Source organism: Hylobates moloch, unplaced genomic scaffold (assembly GCF_009828535.3).
Source record: "Hylobates moloch isolate HMO894 unplaced genomic scaffold, HMol_V3 SCAFFOLD_8, whole genome shotgun sequence".
NCBI classification, from domain to species: Eukaryota; Metazoa; Chordata; class Mammalia; order Primates; family Hylobatidae; genus Hylobates; species Hylobates moloch.
The window spans coordinates 29,175,781-29,195,115 of NW_026652283.1; the positions used below are offsets into that span (position 1 = coordinate 29,175,781).

A 19,335-nucleotide genomic window follows, 5' to 3' on the forward strand; every position below is an offset into this window, starting at 1 on the left:
TTAAGGTTCATCTGGAATAATTTTTAATGCATGAAACATTCATGCATACACGCACATGCACGTACATGGTCCTAATACATGGCCACGTTTCCCTTTTATGCCTGGATTATTCAGTCTCCCTTGCTAAACAGAAAACTGTACTATAATTCGTTATATTACTTAATGACAATTTAAAATAACTGTTTTCTTAGGAATTTTCACTGATTAACAATGTAATGGGTCTTACCATCATGCAAGTACAAGTATGTGCCCCATGACCTTTCAGTCAATAATGGACTACATAAATGACAGTAGGCCCATAAGAGAATGGAGCTGGAGAATTCCTATCACCTAGTACTTACTATGCTTGTTATTTTAGTGCATACTCTTACGTATTAAAAAAGTTAACTGTGAAACAGCCTCAGGCAGGTCCTTCAATAGGTGTTCCAGAAGGAGGCATTGCTACATAGGAGATGACAGCTCCATACATGTTATTGCCCCTTAAGACCTTCCAGTGGGACAAGATGTGGAGGCGGAAGACAGGGATATTGGTGATCCTGACTCATGCAGGCCTACGCTAATGTGTGTCTTAGTCGCTAACAAAGTTTAAAAAGTAAACAAATTTTAAAAACAGAAAAAAGCTTATAGAATAAATATACTATAAAGGAAAATGTTTTTGTACAGCTGTAGGATGTGATTTAAGCTAAGTGTTATTACAAAAGAGCTAAAAAGTTAAAAGTTCACAAAAAGTTACAGTAAGCTAAGATTATTGAAGAAAATTATTTTATAAATTTAGTGTAGCCTAAGTATACAGTTATATAAAGTCTACAGTAGTGTGCAGCTGCAGCAATGTCCTAAACATTCATGTTCACTCATCACTCACTCACTCAAAGCAGCTTTCAGTCCTGCAAGCTCCATTCATGCATCTTTATCTTTTATACCACATTTCTAGTGTACCTTTTGTGTTTAGATACATAATTACTTACCATTGTGTTACAATTGCCTGTAGTATTCAGTATAGTTACAGTAACATGCTGTACAGGTTTGTAGTCAAGGAGCAATAGGCTATCCCATATAGCCTAGGTGTGTAGTAAGCTACACAATCTAGGTTCGTGTAAGTAGACTCTAGGATGCTCACACAATAACAAAATGCCCATGAAGCATTTCTAAGAACATACCCATTACTGTATTACCAGTCCAGTTTTGACTGGTAATAATTTGATAGTAGACCCATCAGAAAATCGCACCATTTTAGTGACCTCTTCCTTTCCTTTGAGGTCCTGCTGTGGTTGAGCGCCCTGTGCCTTTCCAGAGCTCCAACACTCTTTTGTGCGGACCTCCTGGTTCATGAGATGGGCTTTCACTCCCTACTTCTCCCCATGTATTAGCTGTTCCTGATAAGCCCTGGTTACCCTCCCAGACCTACAGTCCACCTTGCTTCAGGTCCCCAGACGTCAGGGAAACATACTGATGGGTTATTATCAACTGCTTAAAGCACCTCCACATTTCAGAAAACATTTCACACAGAAGAGTTCAGAATCCTGGGAATCAGTCCGCATTTTATTTTATAGTACATTCATATAAGTTCCTGCATTTCCAAGGTAACCAGGTCACATTCAGGTTAGCACTGCTGGTAACAAAATCATACAACTACCCTGGCTTCAAAAACAAGATAGGGTAATGCACATTAATACCTCTTTCCCTTTAATACTGCAGAAGACAATACATCACAAAATAAAATCTCAAAAATCACATGCCTTTTACAATCCAGTGTGAAGGCATATTATTTATGTTAAAATTAGACCATGTGGAACATGAGAATAAAGAGTTTGAAAGCTCTCTAAAATTTCTCCCAATGCCATCTTTCGCTTCTAACTGCCAGTTGGCACATTCAGCTTCAATGCCTTGGGAAGGGAGGGGCAGAGGAAAGCAGGGGGTCACTGAACTCCAAAACTCATGGTTTTTCAGGCTACTTCTATAGAGATTACTTAACCTAAAATTCTAAAGAGTTAATATGCATGAGGGATGGTAATATAGGAAGCACCTGAAAAAAATTCCTCCAGTCACTGATGGGAAATTTAAGCTGTGAATTTTTGTGAATTTTCAATTTCACAGAAAGGAAAATCTGTCACATCCAGTAATATGTTAAGTTCTGAAGATACATTTTCATTTTGCTGAATAAAAACCCTATGACCCATGTTCTGGTCTTGAACCAGGTCAGAAAAACACTGTAATCTCCATCTGCAATATTTCCTATAGGCCACCTAAGAGTGCAGTTGCCCCAACCCTTGAAAAGTTTGAGAAGTCAAACTGAGCTATAATAAAGACACAAACAAATTAGGTAGGAGAAAATTCAAATAGGTGAGAAAGCAAGAAGTTAGATTTGTTTGGGTCTTTTTCCTAGATTAAAAAAAATATATTATAAAATGCTTTGGACCCTAGTCCAACACAGCTGGAATGAAAAGTTATTTAAAATACAAGTTCCCATCCAGAAAGACAGTGTGCTTATGCAGCACCTTTCTCTTAGAAGTTCAATGTGCTTTAGGTATGATTATCAATTAATTGCATAATTACATTATTCAGAATATACTCAGACTTACTGTTAACTCCAGTGACTAAAGAGCCCCTGCCACTTGCTGCCAAGAAAATGAGTCCTGAACTTACCAGGTTAGGAGTGAAATTGATATGTGTATTTGTTGACCCCAAAAGAAATACCACCCCTTTTCAAGGCAGAAAAAAATGAGAAGAGGGAGTAAGACATTTCTTTAAAAAGCCACAAAACATCTTATGAAAAACCAGAGCCAGTGCATATTTTATAATACAACCCCTGAAAAAAGCCCCCCAGCAGCAGGGTGAGCAGAGGGAGCAGTGAAGATTTTGGAAACCAGAGTGACTTGCAGTAACTGCCTAACAATAAATTCACAGAGTAAAATGCAGAATAGTCGACATATAACCAAGGTTTATGTTGTATCTAGAAATATGTTTTATGCTTTAAAAAAAATTGCAATGCACTCCAAAAATTTTTTTTCTGATAATTCATGTACAACAGAAGGCACTGTTATCCGCATAAATCCATTGATTCTGCATGGCAAAAACCTGAGACGTGCAAGTCTATCCAATTCTCTAAAACAACCTTGGGCATTCAGCCTTTGGAACATATGGTTTGTCCTTTCCAGTCCAATGATTGTTTTTCTTTCATTTCATACTTACAGTAGCTGTTTAAAATATATATTTCAGGGTGACAAAGGTCAAAGGGGAAAGAGTAGATAAAAGTGCTGCCTAATGCCAGATGGTAACTGGTACAGCAGGAGGGCCCTAAAAGCAGCCCCCTCATTTCATCCCCTTGACCCTCACACTCCTTTTGTGAAATAAAATGCAGCGATGACATTTGGTCAGCTGATGTTCTTTCCTTCAGTTGTTGCTGGGCATAGTCCCAAAATTAAATGCGGAGAGGACTCCTTTGTTTTCAAAGGTGAAGCCTCCCTGTTGTTCAATCTTCTTCTTTGCCTCTAGCATTTTTCAAAAGAAAAGGGGAGAAGAGAAAAAAAAGAATGCTTAAGGTGACAAAGTTGGAGATGACTCAAAGGAGCCAGATTCTTTATATGCTTAGAACTGTGAAAGAATGTGACTGGTAGTATTAGTTATCTTGCCAAAGAATAACTAAGAATAACAGACCCATGTCAATAAGGTGGTATGTTCACTACCATTGGAAAATCTGCAAAAAACGAGTGAAAAGAAAACACGTCTCAGAGGTGGATTCTACTTCACTGTCTCTACTGCTGAAAGGGAGCCCAGACTTCTCACACCAGGAGGGCTGACTGAGAATCTGCACAGAACTGAAAATCTAAGTCCATGCAGAAGAATCAGCATTCTAAACTCTAGATGTCTAGTTTGCCATGTTTCCTACTGAAATTTTTTTGTAACTACAAAATCTTTTCCAATGACAATCTACAAGTAACTACAATAATCAACATAGAATAATTCCTCCAGCTTAAAAACTGAAAATCAACAACAAGAAACAATGTCAAATAAAGCCCAACAATGAGAAACGGAGAGCATTCCATTTCCAGGAATACAAGCTCCTTGCAAGAATTCGTCAAGTCCCTTTGGCCCACGGTTGAAATGTTTAGGGGAGTGATTCAACTGATTAAGTCTCCCTTGGCAAGACTTATCCCAAGCCTTACTTTGTACCTTTGCCTCCAACATAGGATAAGAATGTGAATGAGAACACCACTAGGAGATACATAGTAATGTGCAGGTTTCTGCAAAGCTACAACATCATGAGTGATTAAAACAATCATACAATAATGACAATTCCTTATTATCTTAAAGGCTGAGTCTCTAACAATTTTAAAAACAGTGTTTAGGTGCCACCTGGCTCATCAAATAAGGCTGTCTGTTGGCACTCTGACACATGCACTCCACTCTGGAGGTTACTCTGGCTGACCTGCCACCGTCCGTCGGTGCTCTGCCAGTGTGTACACCTCCTGCAGTGCCGTCCTCTGATCCTCGCTGAGCGGTGCCATCAGCAGCTGGTACCAGGCAGCATCTCGACTCTGCACAGCTGTTGCATTTTGGGAGGAAAAGACAGGAGGGTACAGTGACTATTAATTTAGAGAACAAGTAGTAACATGATCAAATTACAAAGAAATTATCCCAGACAGTAAGAGACAAAGAGTACAGTACTACAACACACACAAGGTAATGAAACTTATGCCAACAAAGGATTATTTCTGAGTACCCACTTAGTACCCAGCTATGTGGGATATCAAAGGAAGGTTAGGACATTGCAAGTCTCTAGTCTGCCTAGTTCTCTGTCTCCTTTGCTGTCTTCTATGGATGTTCTCTAACATCCAGAACACCAGTACTCACTCGTTACCATTTTCCTCTGGAATTTTCACACTACCTGCAGCTTCTGCATTGCTACCACCCCAAGGACTCAAATCTGTACCTCTAGGAAAAACCTTCCCCTAAGCCTCCTGGACTGTTCCATTTGAATAGCTCATCTCAAACTCAACACAACTAAAACCAAATTTAACAATTTCCTCCCAAACCTTCTATCTCTCCATTTATCTCACCAGTTCTATTAGTCTCCCAGTCAACCACTGTACATCCTTAACATCCCTGAGCATGCCCTCGCCACACCCAAAGCTCTGCTTCTTTCTTAATGTCTTTCATCTATATGCTGCTTTCCATCAAATGTCACCCTCCCCATTCCAGGTCTCTATACATCTAAATTAATAAAGTGAACTTCCAACACTTGGCTCCCACATCTAGTTGTTTCCAGTTTTTTCTGCACATCATCCATCACCGGATAACTCCCCTGAAGTGAATTACCACATCTACAAGGTCACCGCCTCAGAACACAACTTTCAACACTATTCCAACGGGCAATGGGATGGACCACCTCAGTCCAGAATTCAAGGCCACTATAGCCCAGCCCAACTGTATTCCTTCACAGTCTTTAAGCAGTGGCCCCTACATGCTGGTTTAAAGTTGCTTGTCACTTGAGAAGCATCTTTAAAAGTACATCTCCTGAGCTCCTACTCAAGACCTAAGAGCTTCCTTGGTGATTATGACACACCCATGTCTGGAACCACACTAGGCCACATCCTCCATATTTCCATCTCCACGTTTATGCTGTTATGTTTCCCATGCTTTGGAATATAGTTTCCTGTGTTCTCTGCCTCCAATTCCTGTGAATTTCAATAAAAACATCTAGGTAGTTTTTTCTTCATTAATGCTATTTGTAGCAACACTAAAAAACACCAATATATTAAGCTAATATTGCCTTATTAGTAACAACATTTACATGTAAGGATGTTCATTTTAATAACCCTCATAATGGCAGAAACATTGGAAACAATCTTCAATGTCCCACAGTGGAACTAAATTACAATATAACTATGGAAATACTATCTAACCATAAAACAAATAATCTATATTAATGAGATTTAAAATAATTTATTTGATTAATAATTTTCTAAATATCCTCAATGGCTTGTTTTTATTCTGTAAATTTTCCATTTCCATTTTCTACTAGGTTACTGGTCTTACGCATTTGGGGATGGCCTCTGTACACTGTGTACATTACGCCTATTATGCGCATGTGGCAAATATTTTCTCCCCCCCAATCATTTATGAGTCCTGTAACTGTAATTATACTGTTCTTTGTTGTATAAAATTGGCAAATTACTTACAAAGTAAAAAGTCACTCTCTTATGGCAGCAATTTCATTCTAGGGATTGTGAATAACTAATAGGTTGTTAGCACAATTGTTAAGCAACGTATGCCTGAAACACTTCATTCTTTGCTATAAAAATGCTTGCCCATTTATGCCTAAAGGATGAACAATATACACAGATACTCCATATATTACTTTTGCAAGGATAACCTACAGGCTCACCCTGCTACTTCTCAATGATGAAAGTTGCTAGGATTGGGTGACAGGTGTTTCATTATTTTAATTTCTATCATTTCATGTATGTGTGTTTGGGGATTTCTATCATAAGAATAAACAATAAATTTTTTAAAAGAATCTAGACCAATCTTGGGCAAATATCAAAACAGGAAGAAATGAAGAAAGAGTTTAGGAAAAAAAAATCAGAAGATGTGGGGAGTAAAGACATACTTATCAGAGCTTGTGTAAAAAACTGATATTCATCCACACTATTGTCAAGGTCAAGTGGAGTACTGAACCCCTCAAGCGCGGTTTCTTCCAATACTTCTTCATCCCAATCATCATCTTCCTCCTCCTCATCTTCACCTCTTCCATTATTTGACTGCATTGCTTGAGCAGTTACATTTGTCTCCTCTTCATCACTTGAAATCTCCTCTGTGAACACATTAATTATTTAAAAGGAATCAAAACACATAAGGACAAAATATAAAACTTCACAACAAAAACCAAAGACTATAAAACTACACTCTGGAAAGGAAAAAATCTTCCACAAAATTTTAATAAAAATAAATCCTATCCCTGGTCTAAAGAGGAGAGTCAAAAAATAAAAATAAAAAATAAAATAAATAAACCTTATCTTTACTGCAGAGTTTGCTAAGTTGAGAATGTCCTTATCCTCCTCACTGAAAACAAGTTCCCTAAACCTGTTATCCAGATGAACATTACTACTGTTAGGCTATGCAAGTTCATTAATACAAGAATATTATTCAATTGCAGATTTCAAAATTAACTTTGTTTAAAAAAAAAAAGTGACTGTACAGTCAGTGCATGTGTTTTAAACAATGACTTCCTATTGAGAATTCAGTCCTCTTAATTAACTGAGTTGATTATAAACTGCTTAGAAATGCCCAAATGAGACCATTTCTGCTAGTAGAAACAGTAAAAATACAGATCCAGCCATCCCACTTCAGGATATATATCTAAAATATTTTAAATCAGTATGTAGAACAGATAGCAGCAGCCCTGTGTTCATCGCAGCATTATTCACAATAGCCAAGTTACAGAATCAACCTAAGTGTCCATCAACAACAGATGAATAAAGAAAATGTAGATTCTTTAAAATGAAACACTATTCAGCTTTTAAAAAGGTAATTCTGTCAATTCCAACGACATTGATGAACTTGGACATTATGATAAGTGAAATAAGCCAGGCACAGAAAGACACATACTGCCTGTTCTCACTTATACATAGAATCTAAAACAATCAAACTCATAGAAGTAGAGAGTAGAATGGTGGTTACCAGAGGCTGGAGGTGGTGGGAATGAGGGAATGTTGGTAAAAGGGTACAAAGTCTCAGGAAGAATTAGGTTTTTGTTTTGTTTTGGTATCTATTGTACAGCATGGTGAATAGAGTTAATAGTATATGTACATTTCAAAATTGGCAAGACTGTAAATTTCAAATGTTCCCACCATTAAAAAGGATATTTAAGGTGATGGATATATTAGTTTGATTTAATCATTCCATATTATATTCACAAATCATAACATCACTTTGTACTCCATAAAGATATAATTTGCTAATTTATAATAAAAAGAAATAGCAAAAATGTAAAGAAAAATAGTTAGCTACATGTCACTTGAAAAGTTAAAAACTTGAACTACCTTATGTATCACCATGGATTCTGTATCTATTTTCAGTGTCAATCTGTTCCTAGCAGTTAGACTGTAACTGAAATACTGGAACAGGAAGGCAGTAAATGCAGAACAAAAATCAAGATAAGAGAGAAATCCTGGAGTAAACCCAAACCAGGTAATATTAACCTAAAACTAGTTCTATTACACACCATATTGAAGCAGGTAGATTGAACCAGGTAGTTTTAGGAATAAGGCACTTAACCATAGTTTGGACCAAATACACAAAAAAAAGAATGGCAAATTATAACTATTAATACAAAAAGACTGAGAAATACCTCCACTGGTTAATCATTCCATACTTTAGTAGGAAGTACAAGAAAGTCTGGGATATTACTAGAAAATTTTCCCTCAAGCCATATAGTATAAGCCAATAAAGAGTTGCCAAAACAAGAAATTAGAGATCATAACATACTGGAAAAAATAAAAGAATTCTACAACTGTTGACACACAGTTAGCTAAAAACAAAACAAAACAAAACAAAAATCACACATGCAACACCTCTAATAAAGAAGCATTTCTTCAAAAGACCTACACAGATTTCAAAAAAACAAATTAGAAGCTGTATTTTGTGCTCGGGAGGGAAGAAAGGGTAGTTTATAATCCCTGGTATATGAACAAACTGGGATGATGCCAATTAAAAGTGTTTTAAATCTATACATGCTAAAATCACAGAATTTAGCATCAAAAATAGAGCTGTATGTTTACCAGGAAGAGTTCTGATTTTTCTCAGCTAACGAGGTATCTGTTTTTAACCAGGAGAGGAAAAACTCCACCTGGAATTAGAGAATGCTACTTCCTAGTCTCTAGCAAGTAGCTCCACAATCTCATCATTAAACAAAACAAAGGTCTAATATTCAACTCTAACAATCTTATTCCGATTCTCAAGTATATCCACTTCATTTATGTACTTTACCTTAATTTATATTTAAATCACAAATATCTCTCTCAAATATAATTTTTGATAATGAGTTACCTAAGAACCATTCCAAAAAAAGAAAAAAAAGAAACTCTCTACTAATCTGTGGTACTAACACTTCGGCTCTTAATGTAATGATTCATTTAACTCATGGCTGCTGCCTTGATGAGGCTGTTGGCACAAACAAGAAAGTTAGATACTAGATTGCTAACTTATAGTCAAGACCATTTGATTGTTATAAATGTGTTTCTTGATGTGTAACAACATCTATTAGGCTCCATAAAAAATCACTGAGTATATATTAGGTGTCAGAAGGTGCACAAATCTAAATTTATATCACATGATACAATTAATAGCAAGTCAACCAAGCCCAAAATATTTGTTATATGTGCAGCAAGCCAAAGAATGTAAATCTGTTTAATGTCTCCATATAGACTAGTATTCAAATAAAATGCATACACAAATCAAAATCAATTGTAACATTCATTTCAATTAGAAGACTTTACCATTTTCTTCCATATCAGCTTTCTCTGCTTTTGAACGATCTTCCCGGTTTACCAGTTGTCTAGTAGCACAGACCTGCTTTAGGCCAAGGAAAAGGAAAAGAATTGAGGGAACAATCTGTCCCACCACAGCATCTACTGCAGGAGGTCGATTTTGCAATTCCAAAAGGATACTCAGTCCTATTATACACATCTTCCGGTCATGATGCCTGCAAATTTTGAAGAAAAAAAAAATGTAGACATGAGAAGTGGAATAAAGAACAAATTCTGGAGAAACTACAAAATGAAATGTCCAAGGCATACTCTAAGGTTCATCTGTTGGTATCATACAGAGACATTCCCCGTTTTGTACTGTATGAAATCCTGTGTAAATCAAATTTTGTAAACCAATTATTTTCAAAGACCTACTGGGAGTCTGCAATTAACATGGTGAATCTTGCTGTAATATCAATTTATGATTAATATAAATGTTATATATGGGCCTCGGCATAAGGAGTTTTAATAAAGCAGAAATACCTATACTTGACAGCATAAAAGTCCTATACAATGGTGGGAGGGAATGAAGAGTTTCTTAGACTCTTCTTCTCAGCACACATAATCTACCCAAACCCTAAGAGGTGAAAGATGTTTCAAAAACTCAGCATCTAGTAAGATAGTAAGCTGAACTTAATGTAAGCAATCTACTAAAGTCCTGTGCTATAAAATAGCATAAGAAAAATATAAGGACAAGAAAAATTTTATTCATAAAGAAAAAAAGTTTGACCAGTAAACATCAGACATTTTTCTACTAAATGCTTCCTCTAAGTTGCTTAAAACTAAAAAATTAAGAATTAAAAGATTACATTGGCAAAACATTCTTAAAATTTTAAGTGTGAATAAAAAATTCACTTGCAGTGATTCCATGTGTTTAAAGTGAGAATAATATAACAAATCCAATAATGAATATTCTACAGGCTTCTGTTATTCTTCATTATTTGCATTCCTTGATTGATTCAAGTCACTAATGCCCAACTAGGACGCTGTAACAGAACTGTACTTGACCTGAGGACCTTCTCATCCATGCAGCCCCTAAATACATGCCACATGGATCACAGCAGAAAAGATGATTATCAAGCAGAGCTCGAAAGAATCCAAGGAAGCACAACCCAAGGACTCCCAGTCTATACAATAGCAGGGAGGCTGCTTCCAGTGCTAATAAAGACATAAGAGAAGCAACCGCTTAACTTTAAATGACCAAATCTCTACTCCCTAAATCTTTCTCAGAGACAACTTTAACAACAATTTCTTTGAAAGTATGTTCTTCCCTTCAAGGTTTTAATAACAAATCTCAATCAGGGATAAATCCCAGTGTCCTGCAAGTAGAAAAATTAGAACACACATAGCAGCTTGTAAATATGTTCCCCCATTCCTAACGCCCCATCCTAATCCAGGCCTCCATCTTCTCCTGCCTGTGGCAGCAGTGTCTTAACCACTGTGGGGAGTCTGTTCCTCTCAGGAAATTTTTCTAAATGATCTCTCACAAAACTTAAAAAGAATACTATTAATTTCCAGGTAGATATTAGATAGCGTTTTAAAACAAATTAGACAGCTAGCTCAATTTCTAGCACAACACAATCACTAATCCATGTTGAGTGACCTGAGGTGTGCACATAACACTAGTTGGAATCTCACTCTTCCTATTTTTTTCAGATGGAGTCTCGCTCTGTCGCCCAGGCTGGAGTGCAGTGGCACGATCTCAGCTCACTGCAAGCTCTGCCTCCTGGGTTCACGCCATTCTCCTGCCTCAGCCTCCCGTGTAGCTGGGACTACAGGTGCCCACCACCACGCCCTGCTAGTTTTTTGTGTGTGTTTTTTAGTAGAGACGGGGTTTCACCATGTTAGCCAGAATGGTCTCGATCTCCTGACCTCGTGATCCACCCGCCTCGGCCTCCCAAAGTGCTGGGATTACAGGCGGGAGCCACCGCACCCGGCCTCACTCTTCCTGTTTTTGAAAACTAGGAGAGTGCTTCACATAAAACCAAATTCTCCTACTGGGGCAGCACCTGGGCTACAAATAACAAGCCTTCTGACTCCACTTTTGAGAACAGGCATCCTTGAGATCTGCAAAGAGTTAACCATTCTGTGACATTACATTATATCTTTGCCAGAGGGGTACCATCCTTAGAAATCCGACTCCATTTAGAATGTTTTACCCACTGACACTTAATCATGGAACCCAGACAATTAATTCTTGTTGCCTAGAGATACAATGATACACTTGTGTTAAAAAAAAAAAAAAAAAAGCAGGAAAGGGCTACATCAAATTTTCAGAGCCTGCATTCTTTCCACTAGATTACCCTGCTGAAATGCATTCTTAATCCTCTAAAAATTAAATATTAACAATACACTAAAAGTAATTCCTAAGACATGAAAATTATCTTTGTACATGCTATTATATGGAAATATTAAAAAGCAAACTTTCCAGAAACAGAAAAGCAGTGTAAAATCCAAAAGACACATACCCAAGAAAACAATCTGTATCATTCATCCATTGATTTATAAACTGTACAGTGATAGGTCCAGGGTTGTGAGGCAACTGAATTCGTTCTAAAGTGTGCAGCAGCAAATCAGGGTTGTAGTACAAGGCAGCAATTGCAACCTGAAGACACATAGTACGAAGCTCACTAGTTTTGACCCCTCGAGTTAATCGCTCCAAAACAAGTTGAACGAAGAGTGGAATGCACTAGAAGACAAGCAAAAGAGAGTCAACCACACAGATAGCCCAAGTAACTTTTATAGAAAGCTGAATATTGGCAGAGCCTTCTCAATAAATAAGACAGTCTTAATGGCAATGAGACTTTTGACTAAATCATTTTAGAGGTATTTAAAAGATTTATATTATTATAAAAACCTAGAGAGACTAAATAGACAAAAACAAGTCCTATAGCAGTGCCAGATAATCTCCTTCCTTCTTAAGTAAATTAAAGTCAGCTGAAGATTGTCCTGTAAGAGTCCACGCTCAAATAGTGTCAATAATCCCTATGTGGACACAGCCACTTGCACATCTAAGGTGAAATCACTGCATGTCATTTTCTTTGACAAATTAAATTGGAAATAAATAAATGGGACTGAAAATAATTATGATGTAATCAGATTGTTTTTGAGAAAGAAAATTCCTGTTGACATAAGATGAAAAAGGCTGAAGAAAAAATGGTGGAGCCTGAACATTAAAATAAAATCTGACTCCAATTCTAAGGTGCAATATTGAGGAACTAATTTTACTAGAACTATTTCCCAATAGTTATTTTCAGTTAAAGGGGATAAGCTGAAATGATTTGTATAAAATAAAATCTGAGGTCTTACTATAAGCCCCCTTTTAAATTAAACTTTGAAAAAACAAGGTTTTGTGTAGAAATTTAAGAGTTATATTTATTATTTTCTTTTTAGTAGGCCAAATTGCATATATATTTGGGTCAGCAGACTATTAGTCTGGTTTAGGATAACATATTAAATCAAAATACATGACTACACATACTTTTAAGACTATAAAGCTCTTTACAAAGATGAGATAACTAGTTTAACTCTACGTCTACTTATGCTGATACAACATATTCTGTGTTCTAATTTGAGATAACACATATAAGCTGTGTTAAAAATTATTACCATGGTCAAATAATTAGTTGTGGATAAACACAGCCACAAGAAAATATAAATTAAGTTTGAAAAGCTCTTTTTGAGATGTTTTAAAACTAAAGTTTCAAAATTACAGCTAGATGGGAGACATAAGTTCTGGTGTTCTTTAGCACTATGGGATGACTATTAGTTAACAGTAATACATAGTTTCAAATAGCTAGAAGGAGGACATTGAATGTTCCCAACACAAAGAAGCCATAAATGTTTGAGACAATGGATATGCTAATTACCCTGATCAGATCACTACACATTGTATCAAAACATCACTATGTGTTCTATAAACATACAATTACGTCAATTTAAATAAATAGAAAATAAAGTTTCATTTTAACAAATATTTACTATTACACACAAACCCATAAGAACATAAAGGAACTGCGAAGTTTTAGAACTAGTAAAACTAAAAGAATTCCATTATATTAAAACAAAATCGATTATGGAAGCTGGTTGGACAACTACATAAATGCACAATTAGAGCACTGTGCAGCTGCAGAAGCAATGCAGAATATCTCTATATGCTACTACCAAGTGATCTGCAGGATATGTTACTTAGTGTAGAAGGCAGCACAGAAAATGTATAGTATGCTACTATTTACCTAAGAAGGCAAGGACAGAATATCTATTTTTTGTTTTTGTTTTGTTTTTTAATGAAAGGATGAACTAAAACTAGGGGAAGAAACGGAGAAGGAGAAGAAGGGTAGAGGGATAGGGTGGAAGCTGGACTTCTCTGAATATACCTTGTCTTATAAATTAGACCTTAGAACTGTGTCTATGGTTCACATATCTGTTACCAAAAAATTAAGCTATTTCTTTTTTTTTCTTTTTTGGAGACAGAGTCTTGCTCTGTCACCCAGGCTAGAGTGCAAATTAAGCTATTTCTAAAAATTAAGATAAATTGAAGTAAGTGAATCAACCAAATGAGGATTATTTTAATAACTTTAAAATTTAATTATTTGACTGTCTAGTGGATGAACATATCTTAGAGATAAAAAGAGCTACTAAAAAAAATAGCAGTAACCATTTCTTGGTAATAATGTTGGTATAATTAGTCTGAGACTAGATGTATCCATTAATGGGATAAAGCAAGCAAGTAATTAAGATGAGAACCAGAATTTTTGGTGCAGGAGACACAGAACAGAATCAAGTAAGTTAAGGATAAAGAATGTAGTCATGAATTTGAATTAGAAATATCTGTGTGTGGCCAGGCGTGGTGGTTCACGCCTGTAATTCCAGTACTTTGGGAGGCTGAGGTGGGAGGATCACCCGAGGTCAGGAGTTTGAGACCTGCCTGACCAACATGGTGAAACCCCTGTCTCTACTAAAAATACAAAAATTAGCCGGGCGTGGTGGCAGGCGCCTGTAATTCCAGCTACTTGGGAGGCTGAGGCAGGAGAATCACTTGAACCCAGGAGGCGGAGGCTGCAGTGATCCGAGATTGAGTCATTTGCACTCCACTCCAGCCTGGGGTACAAGAGCGAGACTTCATCTCAAAAAAAAAAAAAAAAAGAAATCTGTGCATATTAGAGTATTAGAGACATGAAGATGGAAATCATAGGTACGGGGACTCCAAAAGAGGTAAAGGAGAGAGTGGGGCAAGGGTTGAAAAATGATCTGTTGGGTATGGTGTTCACTATCTGGGCAACAGGTTCAATGGAAACCCAAACCTCAGCATCACACAATATATCCATGTAACAAACCTGCACATGTACCCCCCAAATCTAAAATTAAAAAAAGAATTATCTGTGTACATTAATGTTTTATTGACTAAAAAAAGCCAAACAACATATTTCTTGGCTCTATTTTGTAGAAACAATGACCAATCCAATATCAATGAATATATATATAGCGATATATTAGATATATACATTAATATGCATTAGTATATATGTAGCTAATTATATATCAATTTATTAATATGATCTATAAATGGTATATATTATATATACACGTATATACTATACATATATATATGTTTTAGATATATATGCCTAGCAATGAATATCCCTTGTGCCCAGCTTGTAGTCTTGAATACCATTTCCCAGGCTAGGACGAGACATCTATAAGATAAGCCTGGAATATCTAGTCATACCAAGACAGAAACAAAACTACCAAAGACTATTAGAATCAGGTTAAAAGGGCTCATAAGACAAATTCAAGAGGCTCCCATGGGACAAAAATGAAACTATGTATACTTAAAATACACTGAAACACATAGAGTAAATTTGGATCTATACATTCATAAGGATACTAAAAATTTTAAAAACCAAACAACGTAATAAAACATTTACTGATCATCTTTGGAGAATGCTAGGTAAGAAACTTATCTTGAATAATGGTAAATAAAGTGAAATACTCAAGCTGTTTCTCAGCGTAACCTGATAATTTATGAGAAAACATTTCTCTTTATAGGAATATTTCACCTAATAAAGAAGAAATGACAGAATTAGAAGATCACCATCAGCAACACTAACATCATGAGAGACCACCAGACATACTGTGCCTTCTAGTAAAATTACACACCATCACCCATGAAGTGCATGAGCTGAGGGTGTGCCATTTGCACTCTAGCCTGGTGAGTCAAACCTGAATCCAAGACAACACTAAATGTAATCACTAATTTACAGGAAATTTAGAGGAATGGAATGCCAATCAATACAGTCCTTCAGCTGTACTTGAGTGCACTGTAATGGTAACCTCACTAACAGTAGAGATCACCTTGTGTCCTTAACTTTCTGATACACAAATTCTTGAATACTACTATGGTCTCGACATGGTTTGTCCTCCCAAAACTCATGTTGAAATTTGATCCCCAATGTGGCAGGTTTTGGGAGGTGGGGCCTAGTGGGAAGTGTTTGAGTTATGGTAGTGGTAGACCCCTTATGAATGCCTTGGGGCCATTCTCCTGTTGTGATGTAATGAGCGACTTCTCACTATCATTCTGGCACAACTGAATTACTTTTTGTGGGAATGAACTAGTTCCCATGAGAGTAGGTTGTTATAAAGCAAGGACACCCCTGGGTTTTGCCCCTTCGCATATATCCACTTCCCCTTTGACCTTGCACCACATTGTGGTACAGCACAGGCCATAGCTTGCCAGCTTCTGGCATACAGAATGGATTCTAAAGTCTTTGGCATGGATTTATTCTATAGTCTTCTGAACCTCTCCCCAACCTATGTTTCCATTATTAAAGCCTATAGCTCAGAACCCTCCAAAATCCAGTCAACAGAACTAAATACTTCTTTAGCCCCACTCATGTCTTGTGCTTTACTACCTTCTTATTTTGTTAACATCATAATTACTTTTCACCTCCACTATATCACCTAAAAAGTACATAATAACAAAGGGGGGAAGAGCCTTCAAAGATACCTGTCAGGGACAGGTGGTAGTTCACATCTGTAATCCCAGAACTTTGGGAAGCTGAGGCGGGAGGATCACTTGAAGCCAGGAGTTAGAGAGCGGCCAAAACCACAGAGTGAGACCTCATCTCTACAAAAAATTTGAAAATGAGCTGGGCATGGTGGCATATGCCTGTCGTCAGTCCCAGCTACTCAGGCGGTAAGACGGGAGGATCACCTGGGCCCAGGAATTTGAGGTTACAGTGAGATACGACTGCACCATTGCACTCCAGCCTACGCAACAGAGAGAGATCCAATCTCCATAAAAAAAAAAAAAGTTTTTTAAATAAATATCAGTAAAACTTTATGATTTTTTAGAAAGGTCATAATTTTTTTTGTCACTAATACCCCAATAAAGCTTGGGGGTAGGCAGAAGTCATTCTCAAAAATAATGAAGATTTTGGTGGTAAGTAAATAAAAGGAAGCTCTACTGAGAGCAAAAAGATGGGCCAGCAGTTCACCAGAGATGGCCAAGGAAGGAGACAGGCAAAGCAAGTCCCCTCAGGTCCAAACCTCAAAGATGAATCTTGCTTTTTGGGTTTTTTTTTTTGGAGACGGAGGAATTTTGCTTGTCACCCAGGCTGGAGTGCAATGGCGCGATCTCGGTTCACTGCAACCTCTGCCTCTGGGTTCAAGCAATTCTCCTGACTCAGCCTCCCAAGTAGCTGGGATTACAGGCGCATGCCACCATGCCCAGGTGATTTTTGTATTTTTAGTAGAGACAGGGTTTCACCATGTTGGCCAGGCTGGTTTCAAACTCCTAACCTCAGGTGATCCACCTGCCTCAGCCTCCCAAAGTGCTGGGATTACAGGCGTGAGCCACTGGGCCCCGCCACAAAGATGAACTTTGAAAACAGCAAATCGGCCATCATAATGCTTAAAGAATAAAATAAACTACTGTTAAAGAAAGCTATGAGACAGTATCTCAAAGATAAAATTACAGTAAAGATACAGGCATTGTAAAAGAGAACCAGGCCAGGTGCGGTGGCTCACGCCTGTAATCCCAGCACTTTGGGAGGCTGAGGCAGGTGATCACCTGAGGTCAAGAGTTCGAGATCAGCCTGGCCAACATGGCGAAACCCCATCTCTACTAAAAAAACAAAAATTAGCTGGGTGTGGTGGCGCCCGCCTGTAATACCAGCTACTTGGGAGGTTGAAGCTCGAGAATCACTTGAACCCAGGAGGCGGAGGTTGCAGTAAGCCAAGATTGCGCCACTGCACTCCAGCCTGGGTGACAGAGCAAGACTTTATCTCAAAAAAAAAAAAAAAATTCTGGACTTAAGAAGTGTAAGCAAACATCTCAAATCAATAATCTAACCTGTTACTTTAAAACACTGGAAAAAGAACAACTAACAAAAAGCAAGCAGACGGGAAAAAATAAGGATTAGAGTGGAAACTAATAAAATGGAAAAAGGAAAAATAGAGAACAAAACCAAAAGTTAGCTCTTTGAAAAACTCAAAATTGATAAACTTTTAGTCAACTAAGAAAAAAAAGAGAGAAGGAACAAAACAGGAACAAAACAGCGTCATTACTATGGAGCCTACAGAAACAAAAAGACATAAGGAAATACTATGAACCACATGCAACGAATTAGATAAATTACGTTGAAAAATTCCAAGATGCAAACTACTGAAGTGAATTTAAAAAGAAATGTAAACTACGAATAGATCTATAACAAATAAAGAGACTGAATTGGCCTGGCCGTTTAAAACTACTCACCAAAAACAAAACAAAACAAAACACAGATAAAAATAGGCCCAGATAGTTTCACTGCTCAATTCCACCAAACATTTAAAAAAGAAGAGCAATTCTTCACAACTCTTTGCACAGAGAAAGGATGAATGCTTCCCAGCTCATTCAATGAGTCCAACAATACTCTGATACCAAAGCCAGATAAAAAACATCACAAGAAAAGAAAATTAGAGATCAATATATATTATGCACATAGACACAAAAATACTTTTTAAAAACTACCAGGAAATTTAATCTAGAAATATATACAGAGATCATATTTGATAAGTGTGATTTATACCAGGAATGCAAGTTTGATTTAAAATCTGAAAATCAATTAATGCAATACATCTCTATTCTAAAAAGACAAAAACCACATGATCATCTCAACAGATGCAGAAAAAAGCATTCAGCAAAATTCAACACCCTTTATGATAAAAGCAACAAGTTAGCAACAGTCAAGAACTGAACCTGACAAAAGGGCATACATGAAAAGCCCACAGGTAACATCAGACTTAATGGTGAAAGACGGAATGTGTTCCCTCCTAAGACCAGGAACAAGATGAGATGTCTCTTTTCATCATAGCTATTCAATATTGCACTCCAGCTTCTAGCCAGGGCAATTAGTCAAGAAAAATAAGAGGCACCCAAACTGGAAAGGTAAAACTCTTACTTGTAGATAATATGATCCTGTTTACAGAAAATCCTAAAGAATCCACTAAACCACCATTAAAACTAATAAATCAGTTCAGCAGGGTTGCAGGATACAAGATAAACATGCAAAAACAATTATATTTCTATACACTGGCAACAAATCTGAAAATAAAACAACTCCATTTACAATAGCGTCAAAAAGAAAATATATAAAAATATTTTAGGAATAGAATTGAAAAACTTATACTCTGATAACAACCAAACATTGCTGAAAGAAATTAAAGAAAACCTAAATAAAAGAAAGTCACCCCATGTTCAGGGATTGAAAGACTATTTTTAAAACAGAAATACTTCTCAAACTAATCTACAGATTCAGCACAACGCCTG

General features: G+C 36.9%; 1 protein-coding gene and 1 long non-coding RNA gene across 6 annotated transcripts in view; one reads left to right on the plus strand and one right to left on the minus strand.

The window, feature by feature from the left end:
• Nucleotides 1-19,335, plus strand: part of LOC131383972 (uncharacterized) — a 69,253-nt gene that overhangs the window by 45,606 nt on the left and 4,312 nt on the right. Inside the window, exon 2 of the long non-coding RNA XR_009214399.1 lies at nucleotides 15,576-15,738. This is a non-coding gene — a long non-coding RNA (uncharacterized LOC131383972). The remainder of the gene's footprint in view (nucleotides 1-15,575; nucleotides 15,739-19,335) is intronic.
• Nucleotides 1,519-19,335, minus strand: part of IPO8 (importin 8) — a 73,637-nt gene continuing 55,820 nt past the window's right edge. For 3 of the 5 annotated variants that reach the window (XM_032159937.2, XM_058442023.1, XM_058442024.1), the window contains 5 exons: nucleotides 11,996-12,216; nucleotides 9,498-9,703; nucleotides 6,611-6,814; nucleotides 4,427-4,543; nucleotides 1,525-3,488 (listed from right to left, as the gene is read on the minus strand). In XM_032159937.2, the coding sequence (XP_032015828.1) occupies nucleotides 3,391-3,488; nucleotides 4,427-4,543; nucleotides 6,611-6,814; nucleotides 9,498-9,703; nucleotides 11,996-12,216 (846 nt within the window). In that variant the 3' untranslated portion in view covers nucleotides 1,525-3,390. Of the gene's footprint in view, nucleotides 3,489-4,426; nucleotides 4,544-6,610; nucleotides 6,815-9,497; nucleotides 9,704-11,995; nucleotides 12,217-19,335 lie in introns of all 5 variants that reach the window. The other 2 variants (XM_032159939.2, XM_058442025.1) reach the window with 1 other exon arrangement.